This window comes from Papio anubis, chromosome X, assembly GCF_008728515.1.
Source record: "Papio anubis isolate 15944 chromosome X, Panubis1.0, whole genome shotgun sequence".
Lineage (NCBI taxonomy): Eukaryota > Metazoa > Chordata > Mammalia > Primates > Cercopithecidae > Papio > Papio anubis.
Genome location: NC_044996.1, coordinates 112,577,177 through 112,596,995, shown reverse-complemented (window position 1 = coordinate 112,596,995; position 19,819 = coordinate 112,577,177). Strand labels below are relative to the sequence as shown.

The following is a 19,819-nucleotide window of genomic DNA, read 5'->3' as shown; positions in this document are numbered from 1 at the left end:
TACCTCTCTGCTATCCTTCTCTGTTTCCTTCATCTCTATACTCAGTCTACTCCACCTGCTGAGTCCTCATTCCAAATGCTTTTTCACCTCAAGGTCTTTATTACTCTGCCTAACCCATCTTCCTATAATTCCACGGTTCACTCCCTTTCTCCAAGTCTCTGCTCATATAGGAACTGAACCAAAAGGTCTCCTCAGACCTTAGTCTTTTTGTTCACTTAACTGTCACTAAGTATACATGCTTCATGTTGCCTACATGGGGCTATTATCTGTGACAGAAAGGACTGCACTTGCTCTGATACCGATCTTATATACCTGTGAATTTTAAAAGGAAATTTGAAATGGCCCTATCTACTAATGTGATTATTTGTATCCTGCACAGGCTCACTGATATAGAACACACCCAAGCTCATCTTTAGAAAAAAATCCTGCTCGAGCATTTTGATTTATTCTTCCCAATAATCAGACTAAAGTATTTTTTGAGACGGAGTCTCTCTGTGGCCAGACTGGAGTACAGTGGCAGGATCTCGGCTTGCTGCAACCTCTGCCTCCTGGGTTCAAGTGATTCTCCTGTCTCAGCCTCCCAGTAGTAGCTGGGACTACAGGCGCCTGCCACCACGCCCAGCTAATTTTTGTGTTTTTAGTAGAGACGGGGTTTCACCATGTTGGCCAGGATGGTCTCAATTTCTTGACCTCATGATCCACCCACCTCGGCCACCCAAAGTGCTGTGATTACAGGCATGAGTCACCGCACCTGACCTGCATTTGCTTTTGAACATCCATGTGTTATCGTTCAGCCACAGGCTAAGGTAAAGGTTCCTTTGTTCCAAGTTTGGTTTCTGCATGAGAACATCTTGAGGTTTTGTCCTCTAACGCAGAGGCCAGTATCTTATGCAGTTCCCCGTTAAAGCCCTAGCTCAGATGAAAGCATCATTAACATCTACTTTTGAGCAACTCCTCAAATTTAAGCCATTTTGGGGCCTTTTCCCTCCTAAAACATTAGGAGGTTCTCTGTTTTCTATAAGAAATGTTGCCTTCCAAGAAGAAATTCATATGATATTAATCATATTCTGATTTTATATTCACTTATATTCATTTAATAATTTCATTAGAAAACATGGGGTCTATGATCAGATTGATATATACAGCCCTTGTTTGGAGTTTTGGAGGTTGTAAGGTCAGGTTTACTTTCCCCTAAGTTCCTCTTTGAAATTGAAGTATAATATGCATATAGAAAATTATATGTAAGTGTACAACTTGAGTTTTCTTACAGTAAACACATGTATAACAGCTATCAGGTCAAAACATGGAACAGTGAGCACCTCAGAAGAGTCTCTTATGCATTTTACTGACTTGCTCCTTTCAAAAGTTAACCACTCTCTTCAATTTTAAACACATGGAAACATTTTGCCCGTTTTTGAAATTTAATTGAAATAGTAGGTATACTTTGTCTCATTTATTTCACTCAAATATCTTTCAATAACTTCATCTTGTGTACTGTGTGTAGCTATCATTTGGTCGTTTTCATTGCTTTGTAATATCCCATCATGAGAATATATCAGTCACTTCCATTTTGGGCTATCACAAATAAAACTGCTGTGAACAGTCTCATATATACCTATTATTTGCAAACTGGGGAATGTATTTCTGTAACTTATATGTCTACAATAGAACTGCTAGGTGGTAAGAAATGTGCATTTTCACATTTAGTAGATTATGCCCGACCCTTTAGTTGTCTGAATTATATATTTCCACAAGTTAGTTGTGAGACTTCCAGTTGATCCATGTCCTCATCAACATGTGGCATTAGTAGTCTATTTCAGTCATTTTGGTAATTTTGTATCAGTATATCTCATTGCAGTTCTATTTAAATTTCCCCAGTTACTGCTGAGGTTAAACATTTCTTAAATATGATTCTTGAATTTGTGAACACCTTTTGTGTTCCTGTTCAATTTTAGTTTCTCATTCTATAAAACCTGAAATTTTTTTTAAAAAAATAGAAGACTGGGATACTCTGTATTGCAAATGTGTCAATTATTCTCTATAGATTTAACTCAATGCTAATCATAACTTCGAATGCACATGGAAACTGAAAAGATTACAAAACAAATACAAAAACAGAAAGGGCCAATAACCAATAAAATCTTGAACAAAGGGGGAAAACCTAGTTCGCCAGATACTAGGCTGCATTATAAAACTACATTACTCCACATGACATGGTATTTGTGTGTGTAGAGAGAAATAGAACAATGGAGATGAATTGAAGTGCAAAAATAGACCCACATATGTATTGACAAACTTTTATGACACACTACTGTGAAGCAATGAGGAAGCAGCACTATTTTTAATAAATGGTGCTGTGTCAATTAGATTTCAAATAAAATAGTCTTAACCCATTCCTCATACCATATGCAATAATCAATTTCAGATAAAACAGATCCAAAATCAAATGGTTAAATAATGATTCTATAGATAATAACCTCGTATAGCATCGTAATAGTTTTGTGTAGGCCAGTATTTCCTCAACAGGACGTAAAAATATAAACTATAAGTTTTAAAGAATAAACTATACCCAAGTGAAGAACTTGTTTTTATCAAAATTTACCATTGAAGTGAGTAATAAGGTAATCCAGAGAAGGAAAATACATTTGCAACTCAAAACAAAGGGTTCATATCCAGAATATAGCAATAACTCAATTTTGATGAAGTCCAAGTTCACTTTTCTCTTTTTGAAACATGCTTTGGATTCAGGTATCATAACTATTTGCCTATCCCAAAGTCATAAATTTCCTTCTATGGTTATCTGTTTTATTGCCAGGATTTTTCTGGTTCCCTTGGAGTAGGCAGATAGCCAGCAATCAGTAGGCAAGGGAGTCTCCTAAGAAAAGTCCTGGAGATGCTGTTTCACTGAGTCAGTGCTGCTGGCTGTCAGCCAGCAAAACAGACAATGACTGCACTGGCCATGCTGATTATGTCTGGCAGTGTGGCTGGGCTCCTCTAGCCCCAAAGGGGACTTATCAGGCCCTTGCCAGAGATAACCACACTAGGGATTTTTCCCCACTGACAAACATGCACACACTCCTCTGAAAACTTGCTGTATTCTTTTGCTCACTGTAATAGCGTTTAACACACACACACCCCCTGGGTGGTGATTTTAGATGCCAATGGGATATGGTATGTGTACTAGCATGTACAACCAGAGCATGTGTGCCCCAAAAACCTCCCAAAACATACTTGCAAGTAACACCCCCAATACACCCTTTCATGATTTATATCACGTAAGAGTCTCAAAGTTCCCCAGCACTAGCTGCTGCTGGCTCCTTGTTCTTTGTGTTCACATGCATTCAGTGTTTAGTTCCCACTTATTGAGAATATGTGGTATTTGGTTTTCTGTTTGTGTTCATTTACTTAGGATAATGACCTCCAGCTTCATCCATGTTGCTGCAAAGGACATGATCTAATTCTTTTCTGTGGCTGCATAGTATTATATTCCATGCTGTATATGTACTGCCCTTTTTGTTTTTTGTTTGTTTGTTTTGGAGACGGAGTCTTGCTCTGCCTCCCAGGCTAGAGTGCAGTGGCATGATCTCCTCACTGCAACCTCCAGGTTCAAGCAATTCTCCTACGTCAGCCTGCCGAGTAGCTGGGATTACAGACATGCACCAGCATACTCAGCTAATTTTTGTATATTTCGTAGAGACAGGGTTTCACCATGGTGGCCGGGCTGGTCTTGAACTCCTGACCTCTGGTGATCCGCCGACCTCGGCCTCCCACAGTGCTGGGATTACAGGCATGAGCCACCACGCCCAACCTGTACCACATTTTCTTTATCCAGGGTTGACTTTTATACGAGATCCAAAAGTTTGTTTCTTTAAATGACATTTTCTTGGTGGGGACAGTCCAACTACATCAAATTAAATCTAATAATTCTATGTTCTGCTCTTTTCTTGTGTTACATTTTGAAATGGAATATGATATTTTGATATTTCAAGGACATTTTCTTTGTGTAACTTTAATATTTTTAACAATTTTCATAACATAGATGACACCGATATTTCTAAAGGGTCTATCGGACTAATAACAAGAAAATCAGTTCATAGATTATTCTGGCTATAAAGTGAAAAATCTACAGCTAATTTCTTCATAAAAACATCTCTGTAAAATAACTTTCATAGGTTAAAGGTGACAATGACCCTGAATTCATAAAAATCCGCCAATTAATTGCTGCAGTTTGTTTCCATCTTGTGTAATGTCATCTCCCTGCCAGGTAAGTTGAGCAATATTTGGGGGAGTATATTGTTATTAATCTATCCCTGCTTATGGTTATTTTAAGAGTAAGTGATCAACATACTCAACGTACTTGAGTTTATCTTTGAAAGAGAAGGGTAATGTAATCAGGGATCTACTAAGTGCCTGGTGAATGTATTGGTCGATTAGACAGATTTTAGGATGTTAATAAAAAAGGAGGACTCTGCCTCCAATGCCATGACACAGGCGAAGAACCACCAAGTGGTTCAGAGGAGATTAGAACTCTCACCTGCCTACTTGGTTTAGCTGTGATTACTTCTAATACAACACACATATTTTAATCCAGTTAAATATAAACCAAAAATAGAAAACAAATCTGTCATTCTTACCCCAAGTAAAAAATACTGATGTTTCTGTATAATTTATATGCTTGTAGACAACATTTAATAAGTGTTGGCTTGATTTAAACAAACGTCATTATCAGGTTTGACCACACTTAGTATATCAATATTTGGTATAGTAAAATCCATGTGTTGCACCGAGCACTGCTATAAGAAACTGAGTTCACTGGGCAGGGTGGCTCACGCCTGTAATCCCAACACTTTGGGAGGCTGAGGCAGGTGGATCACCTGAGGTCAGGCTTCGAGACCAGCTTTGGCCAACATAGTGAAACCCTGTCTCTAATAAAAATACAAAAAATTAGCTGGCCATGGTGGCATGTGCCTGTAATCCCAGCTACTCAGGAGGCTGAGACAGGAAGACAGGAGAATAGCTTAAACCCGGAAGGCGGAGATTGCAGTGAGCCGAGATCGCACCACTGCACTCCAGCCTGGGGAGACTCCATCTCAAAAAAAAAAAAAAAAAAGAAAAAGAAACCGAGTTCACTGCAGGACTTTGTCCAAACACAGCTGCATGAAGTAAAATCTGAAAACAGAGAGCAGCCTATCAAGCCTGGTCTATGCCTTTCCCTTCCCTCTGTGGCAGCATGCATTTGCTTCCTCAATTATATTAGCCACAATCAGACATACACGAATTACAACATGTGCTCTCAAATAAGAACCGGTCTGATTTACAAGAGAATTCGAGATACTTCCTCTGCATGTGGGGCCAAAGCCCTCACTCAAACATGAGGCATGCTGTCTCACAGCATCCAGACCTTGTCCAGGGCACTACTTACATTATTGTTCTGCAAAACCCGCAGTGCCTTGTTGACATTGTTCAGGGCATGAACTCTTGTGGATCCTTTTTCTTTTGGCTGCGAACAAGACAAAACAGTGTTCACTGACCAGCAGAGACCGACAATCTACTAGAAATGAAACCATTTATGAATTTCACTATTAAGTTTGAATATTGTAAATGTACACAGCCTGTGAGGCATTAATATCATGAATCTAAATACTTTGGGCTAATCGTCCTTGGCCTGGTAGATTTTTAGCATAAACCAACCACTCTGTAAGAATGACAACACTTTTTCTTTACAAAGGCTATTTTGGTATGATTGTTCCTTCATTCTACAGCTCAGTTGGGGATTACTGCATGACCACCAATGAGAGAAACATCAGCATGAATAAAAACATCTTCTAGTAAGATAGAAATACAAGTTAATTCCCAAACTTTTCAGGAAAATTTAAAGAAAATTTGACTCTAGCAAAATTATATAATGCCAAATAGGGTTAAATAAACCTTTTCTGCAAAGATTACCTTAATTGTCCTTGTCATTGAAGCTCTAAACCTCAATCATCTTTGGTTCCCTAATTTTATTCTCAAGCCCAAGAGTTGTATCTTATCCTGTAATTTTTAAACCAACATCTGCATAGTTCATTGCAATATACAAATTAACTCATTTATTAAGTGGTAGAGTTTTAGAAATTCTACCATTATGATACCTGTTGTATTTACTTTTTATTTTCATTTCTTTCACCTTACTACCAAGCCCTTATTAGCTATTGCCCAGAAAAATATAACCTCATTCCCTTCTCTTCTCACTCACCATTTGTTTCATCCTTCCTGCATATCGTCAACAATGATGTTCCTGAAGTAAGCCCACTGCCAATGCAAACCACTTGCAAAGTTCTCATCTAAACATTTGGGTGATTATAGTTAACAGTTAAGGGCAAGAGCTACAAAGCTGGCTGTCTGGGTTCAATTTTCAGCTCTGCCATTTTTGTGCTGTGTGACCTATGTAAAAAATTTAATCTCCCTGTATACCAGTTTTCTCATCTGTTAAGAATGGACTTAATAAAAATATTAGCAAGAGGCATACACAAATTACAACATGTGCTCTCAATAAGAACTGCTCTGATTCACAAGAGAATTTGAGATACTTTCTTCTCTGCATTTGGGGCCAAAGCCCTCACTCAAACATGAAGCATGCTGTCTCACAGCATCCAGACCTTGTCCAGGGCACTAGTTATTGTTCATATTGCTCAAACCATTGTACATATGGTTTCTGGGAGGATTTAGTGTGTTAATATGCATAAGGCACTTAGATTGGTGCTTGTCACACATATTTGGTACAATATTAATATTATTGATTTTGTAGTATGTGCCAAGTACTTTCAATGCACTACCTTTAATCCTCGTCTTGCAAGGCAGTTAGTTTCATCCCCATTGTACAGAAGTGAACCTCAGGTTAAAATATCCAATATATAGATTACCATATAACTAATCATTGATGGAGCCAGGACCCAAACTTTTGTCTGTGTCTGTAGAGCCCAAGTCTTGCAAATTTATTTCCTTCTTCTCTACCTACCTTGTGTATGTACCAAACAAATAATCTATTTCTATGTCTTGCATTTAACTCCTATACTTTCCAACAATACTCCTGGTCTTTCTCAAGTAGTTCCTTACCCTACAACTCCTTACTATTTGCACTGCCTGCTGAACAACCCAAATTAAGCTAAAGCCATCTTCCTCTCCAAGGTGACTTGCCTGATATCCTTTATAACACAGTATTGGTATCTCATTCCTTTGATTTCATAAAACATTAAGGCTAACCTTATGAACCAGAATCTCCATTTTTACCTCTTAGATTTTCCTCCAAGAATGTTAGAATGATATTGGTTTATATTCTGATATTTTCCCCACTTTCCACCAAAAAGAGGAAGAAAAATAAGGCCATAGAAAGACATTTAAAAAAAAAATTTTAAAAAAAGCAACAGCCGGACATGGTGGTTCACACCTGTAATCCCAGCATTTTCGGAGACCGAGGCAAGTGGGTCACTTGAGGTCAGGAGTTCGAGAACAGCCTGGCCAACATGGTAAAACCCCATCTCTACTAAAAATACAAAACTTAGCCAGGCATGGTAGAACATGCCTGTAGTGGCCGAGGCAGGAGAATTGCTTGAACCCAGGAAGCAGAGGTTGCAGTGAGCCAAGATCATGTCACTGACTCCAGCCTGGGCGACAGAATAAGATTCCATCCAAAAAAAACAAAAAGTGTGAAAGAAAAGCAGCAAATAACCAATCTTCTTATGTATATACAGATAGCACACAAGTTTAATGGTAATTATAGGACTTAAAGTTTTGAAAATAATTACTCAGATCCATCCTCTGCCCAGTAGACAAAAGCCATGTATTTCCTTTTAATCACTTACATAATTATAGTCATAAGATTTAGCAACATTCTCCTTTGTATATCATACTCACATTAAATGTGCACATGTGCATATGTATTAGAACCAAAGATAGTCTCTTTTAAAAAGCTGCAGTTTCTGATCCTGAAGTGGGAACTTAAAATCTGCCCCTATTAGAGTCTCCTTGAGGAGTATTTCCTATTTTATGATTGTAAGGCAAGTACCTTCCTTTTAACCCTGGGGATGCTCTGAGCCAATAATCCAAATGCAGATGCTTCTGAGTAGAATACTAAAAATTTCTGTCCAATAGTATACATGACTCCCATTAGGAGTAGAAGATGTATCTCTCTAGAAATGTAGAATTCAGGACAAGGTATACAGAATTGGAGTCGTGGGATTGGAAGCATTCGTTAGAGAGGTGATTCTGCTTTATGGGAAAGGCAGAATCCTCAGACCATGGCTGACTGGTGTACGAATTCTGTTAGTAGCAGTATCTGAAATTATGTAATCTATACTGGCATGTGTAAATGTTTGGTGATTTTTCCCTACCTGGCCAATCTCATGGATATTTTGTTTGATACTTTTTTCTTTAGTGCTATTACTAATTAGGTTCATTTTGTATTAGTGTCTATGTATGTATGTGCATAAATGAAAATCATGTGGATTTTTTAATTTTGCCAAAATTATTTTTCCTTCATATCAGATGGGTAGTGTGCCAACATCCTAAGTTTAGAGGAAGGCATATCTCAAATCTGAGTATAAACACCCAAATCATGCTTATGAATTACAAAAGGATCTGAAATTATCTTAAACATTATGTCTGTATGAAATGTGTTAACTCTAACAAAATTTCTTTGGGTGATACATGGGTTGACTCAGTCAGGAAAATGACCAGGAAGGATTGTAGCACAGGAGAAGTGATTATGCAGATATACTTGGAAGTGAAGAGACAACAGACTCATACAGAGGGCCAGGACAGGCTGAGTAAGCCATAATCTTTGAAAGATTTTTCATGAACATTTGGAAGACACTGGGACTTCTAGTATTCGGTAACCGAAAGTAGGACTGACTCCAGAATTCAGGAGAAATGATATACACAGAGACACACTGATTTCTATAAATATATTACATATCCATATATATGTAAATTGTTCACATAGGAGATGTATTATACACAAATGTATCTCTAACTAGTGAAATTAAGACTAAGTTTACACGATGACCTCAAATTGGCTCAAAGCAAACAGTTCAGCTATAAGGCAATAAATCTGATTTTTCCCCGTGACTGAAGTTATTATTTCAATATGTCATCAAGTTGTTCTTATATTAGTACAAGTTCAGACTTCTTGAAAATATATCAGTTTTAATATTAATCTCACATACTTGAAGATAATAAATGAAAGCATAAGGGATGTCTCTTCTCTATAGGACTTCAGGATTTAATTGAGGAGGGATGTCAGTCATACACTAAAAACAAGACAAAATGGGCATTCTGTGGAATTTGAGAGGGAAAAAAAAAAATCAGCAAAGGTAATGTGGGAAAAGCTTTACTGAGGAGAAATCAAGGTTTCTGGGAGACTGTTTGGGTAGACAGAAGTACAGAAAGAAATGGAGGCAAGTAAAACAATATAGGCAAAAACCCAGAGATACCTGACAGTATATACTGAGAAAAAAGTGGCTTAGCCTAAGAGTTATAGGAAGCAGGTTGGGGGAGATAGCATTTTTGCTAATTGACTTTGGACGACAGCTTCAGTTTGTATAATAAAACAAAATCTGTGTGTGTCTGTGAGTGTCTGTGCATGTGCTGGGGAGTTGTAATGAAGGGCAAAGATAAGAGATGAAGGCAATAATTTAGCAGAATTTGATAGGTAGAACAGTTATTTATGACTGTAGACTGGGGGCTTAAACTCTACTTTTTAGAATAGCAATCTAAGAAGATTATTTCAGGGGATTTCAATTTGAGTTGTTCTCCCCCCGCCCCTCCCGCCCCCAGTGTAAGATCTTGATCAGCATGAATTAATTGATCTGTAACTGTGTATATCAATCATGTATCTTCACAGGAATTCTGTGAAATTAGACAAGATAACAGTTCAGGAGGAAGTGATATTCTCATCACATATGCTGTCACGTATTACACTATAATGCCTGTACTTTATTATGCTATCCCCACATTTATAAATACAGGTTCATTGTAAAATAACTTCAAAATACACAAAAGTACAAAGATAATTTTTCAAGTCATTATGTATAAAAGCCTTAAGATATTTGATAAGATAGATACCAAGTAGTAAAATTGAGTAATATCTATTAATATAAATTGTATTACTGAAATTTTTACCTCATTTTTCTGCAGGTGGTAGACTATGCCAAATGAAAATCCTACGAGGTTGCTTTACTAAAAGGAATAGGTATTGCTAGTTCAATCAGCACTTAGTAAGTTAATTTTACTAGATCTCATATAACTATGTTTTCAGTTTCTGGTCTGAAATTCTACTAAGTTTAAAGTTAACTTTCTTTAAATTAAGTCACATACCAGTTTTTGCCCTGTCAGGCCTTCGAGGAGGTCTAGGAGGCGTCTCCCATCCTGTAGGTCACTGAAGAGGTTCTCTATATGCTGCTTCCCAAACTGAAATAAAAAAAATATATACTCAATGTAACAAAGCACACTTCCAATGATATTTTCACGATTCTGCCTTTTGAAAACTAAAGTTATATTTAAGGATACTTAGTGTGTATAATTATCTACCAAAGATGATGGATGAAAAAAGGAAAGTTCAAATGACAAAAAAATTTAAAAATTTGATCATAGATCAAGTCTATTTGAATTATTTTGAATAGCAAGATAGGAGATTTATAGCCTAAGTGATCTAACTAATTCACTTAAATGAATATAGATTCTGTGAAGGAGAGAAAAAAATAGGAATGATCAGGCAGTTAGGGGTAAAGGGAAAAGTAAATACGCAAAGCAGCAAAGACCACACAAATCTACCTGGGCGGGTACATAAAGTTTAACCATTCTTGGAATATACAGAGTATTCAACATCCTCATCACTCAGAACATGCTTGCTGTGCATACACTTTTGGCATGCTGATTCAGAATGACCTATGCTCCTACTGGATAACTCAAATTTTAGGAATATCAGGTTTAATTAGGTTTGAAACAAGCCTGTGACAGCTTTTCATCGATTTTACTAAGTTCTTTGGCTCAGGAATTATACTAAGGAAAAATAGTCAATAAATAATGTTTAACATTTTTGAAGTAAATACTCACGAGAGAGACTGTTAAGTGAGTGGATTTCACAACCGTTGTGGCATTTCTGAGATTAGCAGTAACAACCTCTAAGTGTCTCATGTAAGATGAGTATAAGTATGTGGCTGTTTGTCATGAAACTAGAATGGGGTAAAGCCAAAATTGTGTCTCAGATCTGTCTAATTCTGGGTTCTTGTTCTTTCAAATCTTATGTTGCCTTCCTTGTCCTTTTATAATCTACTATTTGATTATCTTTCAAACATTTGTCTTTATCGTATTTCACCAAATCGTTTTCTGGTTAAAACCCTACAATCCCCATGAGGTAATTCCCAGATTTTTCATCACCTAAGTTATCTAGAAATCCCTTATTTAATCAGTCACAGACATATTGACCATGAATAAACCTGAGCTAGGTACTAAATCATATCCTAGTACATCAGACACAGGCCCAGACCCTATAGAACTTAGAGTCCAGCAGAGAAAATATTCCTAAAAGGTACTATTACATAGAAGCATTAAAAAGGACTAAAGAACATGAACAGTGGGAACACTCAAGCCTTGGGATCAAGAAATACTTTCCAAAAAATGTCAGGTGATGGGTCTAACATTAGCCTTTGGGTGACTGTGCTCTTTTTCATGTACTTCTTGGATCACACATAAACTTTGAATTTCACACAAGTCAAGAAAATCCCTGGTTTCCAGGCAAAAGACATCCCTGAAACTTCTGAAACTTCCACGATTAAAGACATAGGATCATAGACTATTCCTACAACTAGGTAGCCATTTCAATGACAAGACCTGTCAATGCCCGGGTACTTCACACAGACAACAATGATCCCTGCAGTCAGTCAACCAGTCCCTGTGTACCCAGCTTTGTGAATCTAGCCACATATATACTTAAACAAAAATTAACTATGAGTTATTCTTTTGAAATTCTCAAATAGATCCATTTTAAAATTCCATGGGAAAAAGAACACAAAACCCTAACATGCTAGAATTTTTAAAAAGTAGCTTTACTAGGAGGAAGGAAGAACAAGACGGTCCAACAGAACCTTCCAGCAATCATCTTTCCCACTACCGCTGCTACAGAAACACCAAATTGAACAGATCCACACAAGCATACACCTACAGAAGAACCAAAAAAATCAAGTGAGCAAATCACAGTACTTGATTTTAATATCATATCAAGGAAAGAGGCACTGAAGATGGTAGGAAAGACAGTTACAAATTGCCAACACCACCCCTCCCCTATCCCCTGGCAGAGACCATGTCACATGTAGACCATCTGTGTGCTTGCAGGAGGGAGGACGCAGGATTGTGGGACGTAGCACTGGAACCCAGTGCTGCCCTGTCACAGTGGGAAGCAACACAGGGCAGAGTTCATTAAGTGCCTGTGGAGGAAACATTTCAGACCAGCCCTATCCAGGGAGCTTATCACCCATCTCAGCAGTTAGAACCTGAGTTCCAGCTAGTCTCACCGCTGTGAGCTCAAGCACTTTGGGATCCTAAATAAACTTCAAAGGGAGTCCCGGCTACAAAAACTGCAATTCCTGGGCAAGTCTTGGTGCTGCGCCAGACTCAAAGTCAGGGGACTTGGTGAGCACACAACCTAGTAAGACCAGTGCTTATACCACCCCATCCTCTAAACCCCTGGCAGTGCAGCTGACAACTTTGAGAGAGACTGCTTCCTTCCACTTGAGAGGATAGGGACAGTAAAGAGGACATTGTCTTGTAACTTAGACACAAGCTCAAACACAGTAGAATGAGGCATCAGGCAGAGTCCTGAGACCCCCCCATTCCAGGCCTGGGCTCCTGAGTGACATTCTTAAATACACCCTGGGCCAGAAGGGAACTTGCTACCTTCAAGGGAAGAATCCAGTCCTGGTAGAATTCATCACCTGCTGACTAAAGGGGTACTGGGTCTGGAATAAGCAGCAGCAGTAGCCAGGCAGTATTCACCAAGTCTTGGGTAAGACTCAGAGCCAAGCTATCTTTGGGTGTGGCCCAGGACATTCCCAAGTGTGGTTGCCGTGGGGATATACTCCTTGTGCTTTTGGAAAGGTGAGGCAATAGAGTGCACTTTGTCTTGCAGCTTGGGTACTAGCTCAACCACAATCAGGTAGATCAAGCAAGCTCCTGGGGTCTCCCATTGCAGGCCTTGGCTCCTGGATGGCATATCTGGACTCACCTGGGGCCTGAGGAGAACCCACTGCACTGAAGGAAGAGACCCAGGCCTGGCAGCATTTACTACTACTTAACTAAAAAGCTCTGGGACCTTGAGTGATTCCTCTGCTTATGAAAAGGGACAGGAAGAATGGGACAAACTTTGTATTGTGGCTTGGGTGCCAGCTCTGCCACAGTAGAATAGAGCACCAAATAGATTCATAAAGATACAACTTCAGGACTTGGTGCCTAGATGGCAATCCTGGACCTGCCCTGGGCTTCAAGGGCACTCACTGCTCTGAAGGGAAGGACACAAGCCTTGCTGGATTTGCCACCTGCTGTCTTAAAAGTTCTTGGACACTGACTAAACACCATCATTAGGCAGTGGTTGCTTTGGGTGAGACCCAGTGCTATGATGGCTTCAGGTTTGACACAACACAGAAGCAATGGTGGTGGTAACAGGAGTGCTTATGTCATCCCTTCCCCCAGCTCCAAGCAGCTCAGCATGGAGACAGACTCCTGTGGAGGTGCGGAAGGTGGGGGAGAGTAAGGGAAGAGAACAATAGTAATCTAGAAAATTCTCTTGGATCTTAGAGGTCCCACCTTGGTGGTCTTGGGTATTAGTCTACAAGAATTAAAACATTACTTGGCTTGGGGTGCCCCCTAATACAGATATGGCTGTAGTACCAAAAGACTTATATTCAACACTCCATTCTCTTTCGATATTTGGAAAGCCTTCACAAGAAGGATGGGTTCAAACGAGCAGATTGTGAATACTATAGTAAATACACAACTCTTTATACACAGACTTGCCCATACACAGACAAACATCCACAAGTATCAAGACCATCCAGGAAAACATGATCTCAACCAAGAGAATTTTAAAAAAGGCACCAGTGACCAATTCTGGAGTAACAGATACATGACCTTCACAGACACAATTCAAAATAGCTGTTTTGAGGAAGCTCAACAAAATCCAAGGTAACACAATAAATTCAGAATCCTATCAGATAAATTTAATGAAGAGATTTAAATAATTTTTTTGAAAATCAAGCAGAAATTCTGGCATCGAAAAAAATCGACATTGAAGAATGCATCAGAGTCTGAACAGCAGAATTAATCCAGCAGAAGAAAGGTTTAGTGAGCTTGAAGACAGGCTAATTGAAAGTACAGGAGGAGACAAAAAAAAAAGCAAGCAAGCATACCCACAAAATCTAGAAAGTAGCTTATAAAGGACAAATCTAAGTGTTATAGGTCTTAGATAGGAGGGAGAGAGATCAGGGTAGAAAGTTCATTCAAAGAGATAATAGAACTGTCCAAAGCTAAGACAAGATATCAATATTCAAATACAAGAGGTTGTAGAACACTCAAAGACAACTACATCAAGACATTTAATAATCAAACTCTCAAAAGTAAAGGATCAAGAAAGGATCCTAAAAGCAGCAAGAGAAAAGATACATTCCAAAAAGCTTCATAACTAGTAATAGACTTCTCAGCAGAAAACTTACAGGCCAAGAGAGTGCCATGCCTTATTTAAAGTGCTGAAGGAAAATGCCCTTTATCCTAGGATAGTACATCCAGTGAAAATATCCTTCCAAGAAAGATAAAAGACCTTCCAAGACAGAAGCTGTAGGATTTCATCAACACCAGACCTGTTCTACAAGAAATGCTAAAGATAATTTATCAACTGGAAAGAAGAAGACCTTAACTAGCCAGAAAAACCATCTGAAGGCATAAAACTAAGTACAGACCAACACAACTATTATAATACTGTAATTGTGGTGTATGAACTACTCGCATCTTGAATAAAAAGACTAAAAAAAAAAAAACAGACTTTTAGTTACTAAGCAAAAATAACCATAATAACTTTAAGACATCAACAGTATAATGAGATATAAACAGAAACAACGCAAAGATTAAAAGAGATGAAGTATAGAGTTTTTAATTAGTTTTCTCTTTGCTTTCTTGTTTATGCAACCAAGGTTGTCTGTTTGAAATAACGGGTTATAGTGTTTGTAAACCTCATGGTAGCCTCAAATAAGAAGATAGATACACAAAATGTAAAAAGCAAGAAATAAAAACATGCCACTAGAGAAAACTCTTCTTCACTTAAAAGGAAGACAGGATGGAAGGGAAAACCACAAAACAACCAGAAAATAACAAAATGGTAGGAGGAGTAAGTTCTTATCAATAAAACAATGTAAATGAAATAAACTCTCCAATCAAAAGACAGGGACAGAATGGTTTAAAAACCAAAAAAAAAAAAACACCACACACCAAGACTCAATCTGTTGCCTACAAGAAATATGCGCTTTACCTACAAAGCCACAGACTTAACATTAAGGGATATAAAAAGATATTCCATGTCAACAGCAGTAGCTATCCTTAGACAAAATACATTTCAAGACAAACTATAGAAAGACAAAGATCAACATAAAATAAAGGAATCAATTCAGCAATAAGATATAATTGTAAATTATACGTACCCAACACTGGAGCACCCAGATATATAAAGCAACATTATTAGACCTAAAGAGAGCTGGAAACCACAATACCCCACTTTCAGCCTTGGACATAATCAGGTTAAAAAAAAAAAAAAGTCAACTAGGAAACATTGAACTTAATCTGTACTACAGACCAAATGTACCTAATAAATATTTACAGAAAAGTTCAACCAACAGCTGCAGAGTGTACATTCTTCTCATCACCACATGGAGGATTCTCAAGGATGAGTCATATGTTAGGCCACAAAACAAGTCTTAAATTCAAAAAACTGAAATGTAAAGCATGTTATATCTGACCACAGTTGAATGAATTGAGAAATCAGTAATGAGGAATTCTGGAAACTATACAAAACACAAGGGAATTAATCTATATTCTCTTGAATGATCAGTGGGTCAATGAAGACATTAATAAGGAAGTCATAAAATTTCTTGAAACCAAAATGGAAATACAACATACCAAAACTTATGGGATACAGATAAATCAGTACTAATAAAGTTTACAGCAATGAGCACCTATATCAAAAAAAAGAGTAACAATACATCTTAAAGAACTAGAAAAGTAAACCAAACTCAAAATTAGATTGAATCAAGAAATCCAAAACCTGAACAGACCAATAAAAAGTAATGAGATCAAAGATGTAAAAAGTCTCCCAGCAAAGAAAAGCCCAAGACCTTGATGGCTCCACTGCTGAATTTTACCAAACATTTAAACACGTAATATTCAAACTATGGTGAAAAAGAGGAGGAGGAAGTACTTCTAGACTCATTCTATGAGGCCAGTATTAGCTTGAAACGAAAACCAGGCAAAGACATCCAGAAAACAAAACTAAAGGCTATTATCTCTGACAAATACTGATACAAAAATCCTCAATAAAATACTAGCAAACCAAATTCAACACAATAGTAAAAAGGTCATTCATCATAACCAAGTGGTAATTATCCCAGGGATGCCAGGATGGTTCATCATATGCAAAAAAATCAATGTGAAAGATCGTATCAACAGAATCAAGGACAAAAACATTATGATTTCAATAGATGTTGAAAAAGCATTTGATAAAAGTTCAACATCACTTCATGATAAAAACCCTCAAAACTGGGTATAGAAGCAGCATACCTTAACACAGTACAAGCCACATATGAGAAACCCACAGCTAATTTCATACTGAATGGCGATAACTTACATGACTTTTCTCTAAGATTTGTAACAAGGATGCCCACTTTTCACCACTGTTTAACATATTACTGGAAGTCCTAGCTAGATCAAAGAAAGAAAGGGCATCCAGATTGAAAACAAATAATCAAATGATCCTTGTTTACAAAAGTAGGAATCCCATTACCTGACTTCAAATTATACTACAGAGCTATACCAACCAAAAATGCATGCTCATGGCATAAAAACAGACACATAGACCAATGGAACAGAATAGAGCCCAGAAACTCCACAGACCTAAAGTAAACTCACTTTTAACAAAGGTGCCAAGAACATACAATGAAGAAAAGACAATGTCTTCAATAAATGGTGCTGAGAAAACTGGATATGCAGAAGAATGAAATTATACTGTTATCTCTTGCCATATACAAAAATATCAAATCTAAGTGGAACAAAGACTTAAATAGAAGTCCTCAAACTATGAAACTACTACAAGAAATCACTGGGAGAAAATCTCCAAGACACTGATCTAGGCAAATATTTCTTGAGCAGTACCCCACAAGCACAAACAATCAAAGCAAACATGCACAAATGGGACAGCAAGTTTAAAAGCTTCTGCACAGCAAGGAATATAATCAACAAAGTGAAGACACAACACAGAGTGGGAGAGAATACTGGCCAACTACCCACCTGACAAGGAATAACCAAAATCTGTAAGGGGCTCAGACAACTCCATTGAAAAAATATATAATAATCTGATTGAAAGATGGGCAAAATATTTGAATAGAGATTTCTCAAAAGATGACATACAAATGGCAAAGAGGAATATGAAAAAGTTGTCACTATCATTGATTAGATAAATGTAAATCAAAACTATAGAGATATCATCTCAACCCTGTTAAAATGGCTTATATCCAACAGACAGGCAACATCAATGCTGGTGAGGTTGTGTAGAAAAGGAAACCTTAGTACATCGTTGGTGGGGAGGAAAAGTAGTAAAACCACTGAAGAACTGTTTGAGGTTCCTCAAAAAACTAAAACCAGAACTACCATATAATCTAGCAATCCTACTGTTGTGTATATACTCAAAAGAAAGGAAATCAGTATGTCAAAGAGGTATCTGCACCCACATGTTTATTGCAGCACTATTCATAATAGCCAAGATTTGGAAGCAATCCAAGTATCCATTAACAAATGAACGGATGAAGAAAATGTGGTACATATACATAGTGGGGTACTACTCAGTCATAAAATGAGATGTTGTCATTTGTGACAACATGGATGGAACTGGAATACATTATATTAAGTGAAATAAGCCACGCATAAAAAAAAAACTTTGCACGTGCTCACTCATATGCAGTAACTAAAAATTAAAACAATTGAACTCATGGAGATGGACAGTAGAATGATATTTACCAGAGTCTAGGATGGGTAGTTATGGGCAGGAAAAGTGGGAATTGTTTAATGGGTACAAAAATCTCGTTAGAATAAGATCTATTATTTGGTAATACAACAGGGTGATTTACAGTCAACCATTTACTGTACGTTTAAGAAATATAAGTGGGCGGGGCGCGGTGGCTCAGGCTTGTAATCCCAGCAACTTTGGGAGGCCGAGGCGGGCGGATCACGAGGTCAGGAGATCAAGACCAACCTGGCTAACACGGTGAAACCCCGTCTCTACTAAAAATACAAAAAATTAGCCGGGCATGGTGGCGGGCGCCTGTAGTCCCAGCTACTCGGGAGGCTGAGGCAGGAGAATGGCGTGAACCCGGGAGGCGGAGCTTGCAGTGAGCTGAGATCGTGCCACTGCACTCCAGCCTAGGCGACAGAGCGAGACTACGTCAGAAAGAAAGGAAAGAGAGAAAGGAAAGAGAGAAAGGAAAGAGAGAAAGGAAAGAAAGGAAAGAAAAGAAAGAAAGAAAGGAAAGAAGGAAAGAAAGAAAGAAAGAAAGAAAGAGAGAAAGGAAAGAAAGAGGAAAGAAAGAAAGAGGAAAGAGGCAGCGAGGAAAGAAGGAAAGAGGAAAGAGAAAGAAAGAGGAAAGAGAGCTGAGAGAGAAAGAGAGAAAGAGAGAAAGAGAGAAAGAGAGAAAGAGAAAGAGAGAAAGAGAGAAAGAGAGAAAGAGAGAAAGAGAGAAAGAGAGAAAAGAGAGAAAGAGAGAGAAAGAGAGAAAGAGAAAGAAAGAGAGAAAGAGAAAGAAAGAAAGACAAGTGGAATGTTTGTGGCACAAAGGATACATTCTTGAGTTGATAGATACTTCATTTACCCTGATATGATTACACGTTGCATGCCTATATCAATATATCTATTTGCCCCCTAAATGTACCATGTATCCACAGATTTAATCTAAAAAAGCAACTTTACTACACATAATATACACGTCAATCTTAAAACAGTGCCATTTTAATGAAACTTTAAGGAAAGCTCTCTAGTAATAAGAAAATAAATTTACACTTTCTAATGGTGCTGCCAAGAACTCCGTATCTACCCTGGAATAATTTGGCATTTTGGGTGTAATAATTTGTTTTTCATATTGAATGCAGGTATACAATGCCATTAAAATGATGTGTTTTTTCCTTCTTTGGCCAGGAGCAAGATTTTACAGATTTATCTGAGCAAAACATGACTTTTAAACTTATCCAAAAATAATCTTACACACTGCAATGTGTCCACTGTTGAAGAAAATATAGTTAACTGACAGAGATACTTGTTTAAAAAAAAAAAAAAAGTCCAGGTAGAAAGATGAAGTCTGTCAGACCAAGAAGTATGTGCGTGATAAACTACTGTTTATTCAAAAAGAGGAGCAGAGACTGGGAAAGGTGAGGGAAGTCTTGGAGTACAGAATAAAATATGAACCCCAAAGGCCATAAGGATCATATAGCATCCAAGACACAAGGACTATGTTTGGGTTTGGAGACAAAGTCTAGGCAAAGG

The 19,819-nt window shown here is 37.8% G+C and overlaps 1 protein-coding gene and 1 non-coding gene across 2 annotated transcripts in view; both read right to left on the bottom strand.

Moving 5' to 3' along the window:
- Positions 1 to 19,819, bottom strand: part of DMD (dystrophin) — a 2,174,064-nt gene that overhangs the window by 1,785,990 nt on the left and 368,255 nt on the right. Inside the window, exons 3-4 of the mRNA XM_031660704.1 lie at positions 10,354 to 10,446; positions 5,423 to 5,500 (exon numbers count right to left, since the gene is read on the bottom strand). Coding sequence (XP_031516564.1) covers positions 5,423 to 5,500; positions 10,354 to 10,446 — 171 coding nt within the window. The remainder of the gene's footprint in view (positions 1 to 5,422; positions 5,501 to 10,353; positions 10,447 to 19,819) is intronic.
- Positions 8,518 to 8,616, bottom strand: LOC116272291. The gene has a single exon (XR_004181004.1). It is a non-coding gene; the product is annotated as a small nucleolar RNA U13 (small nucleolar RNA).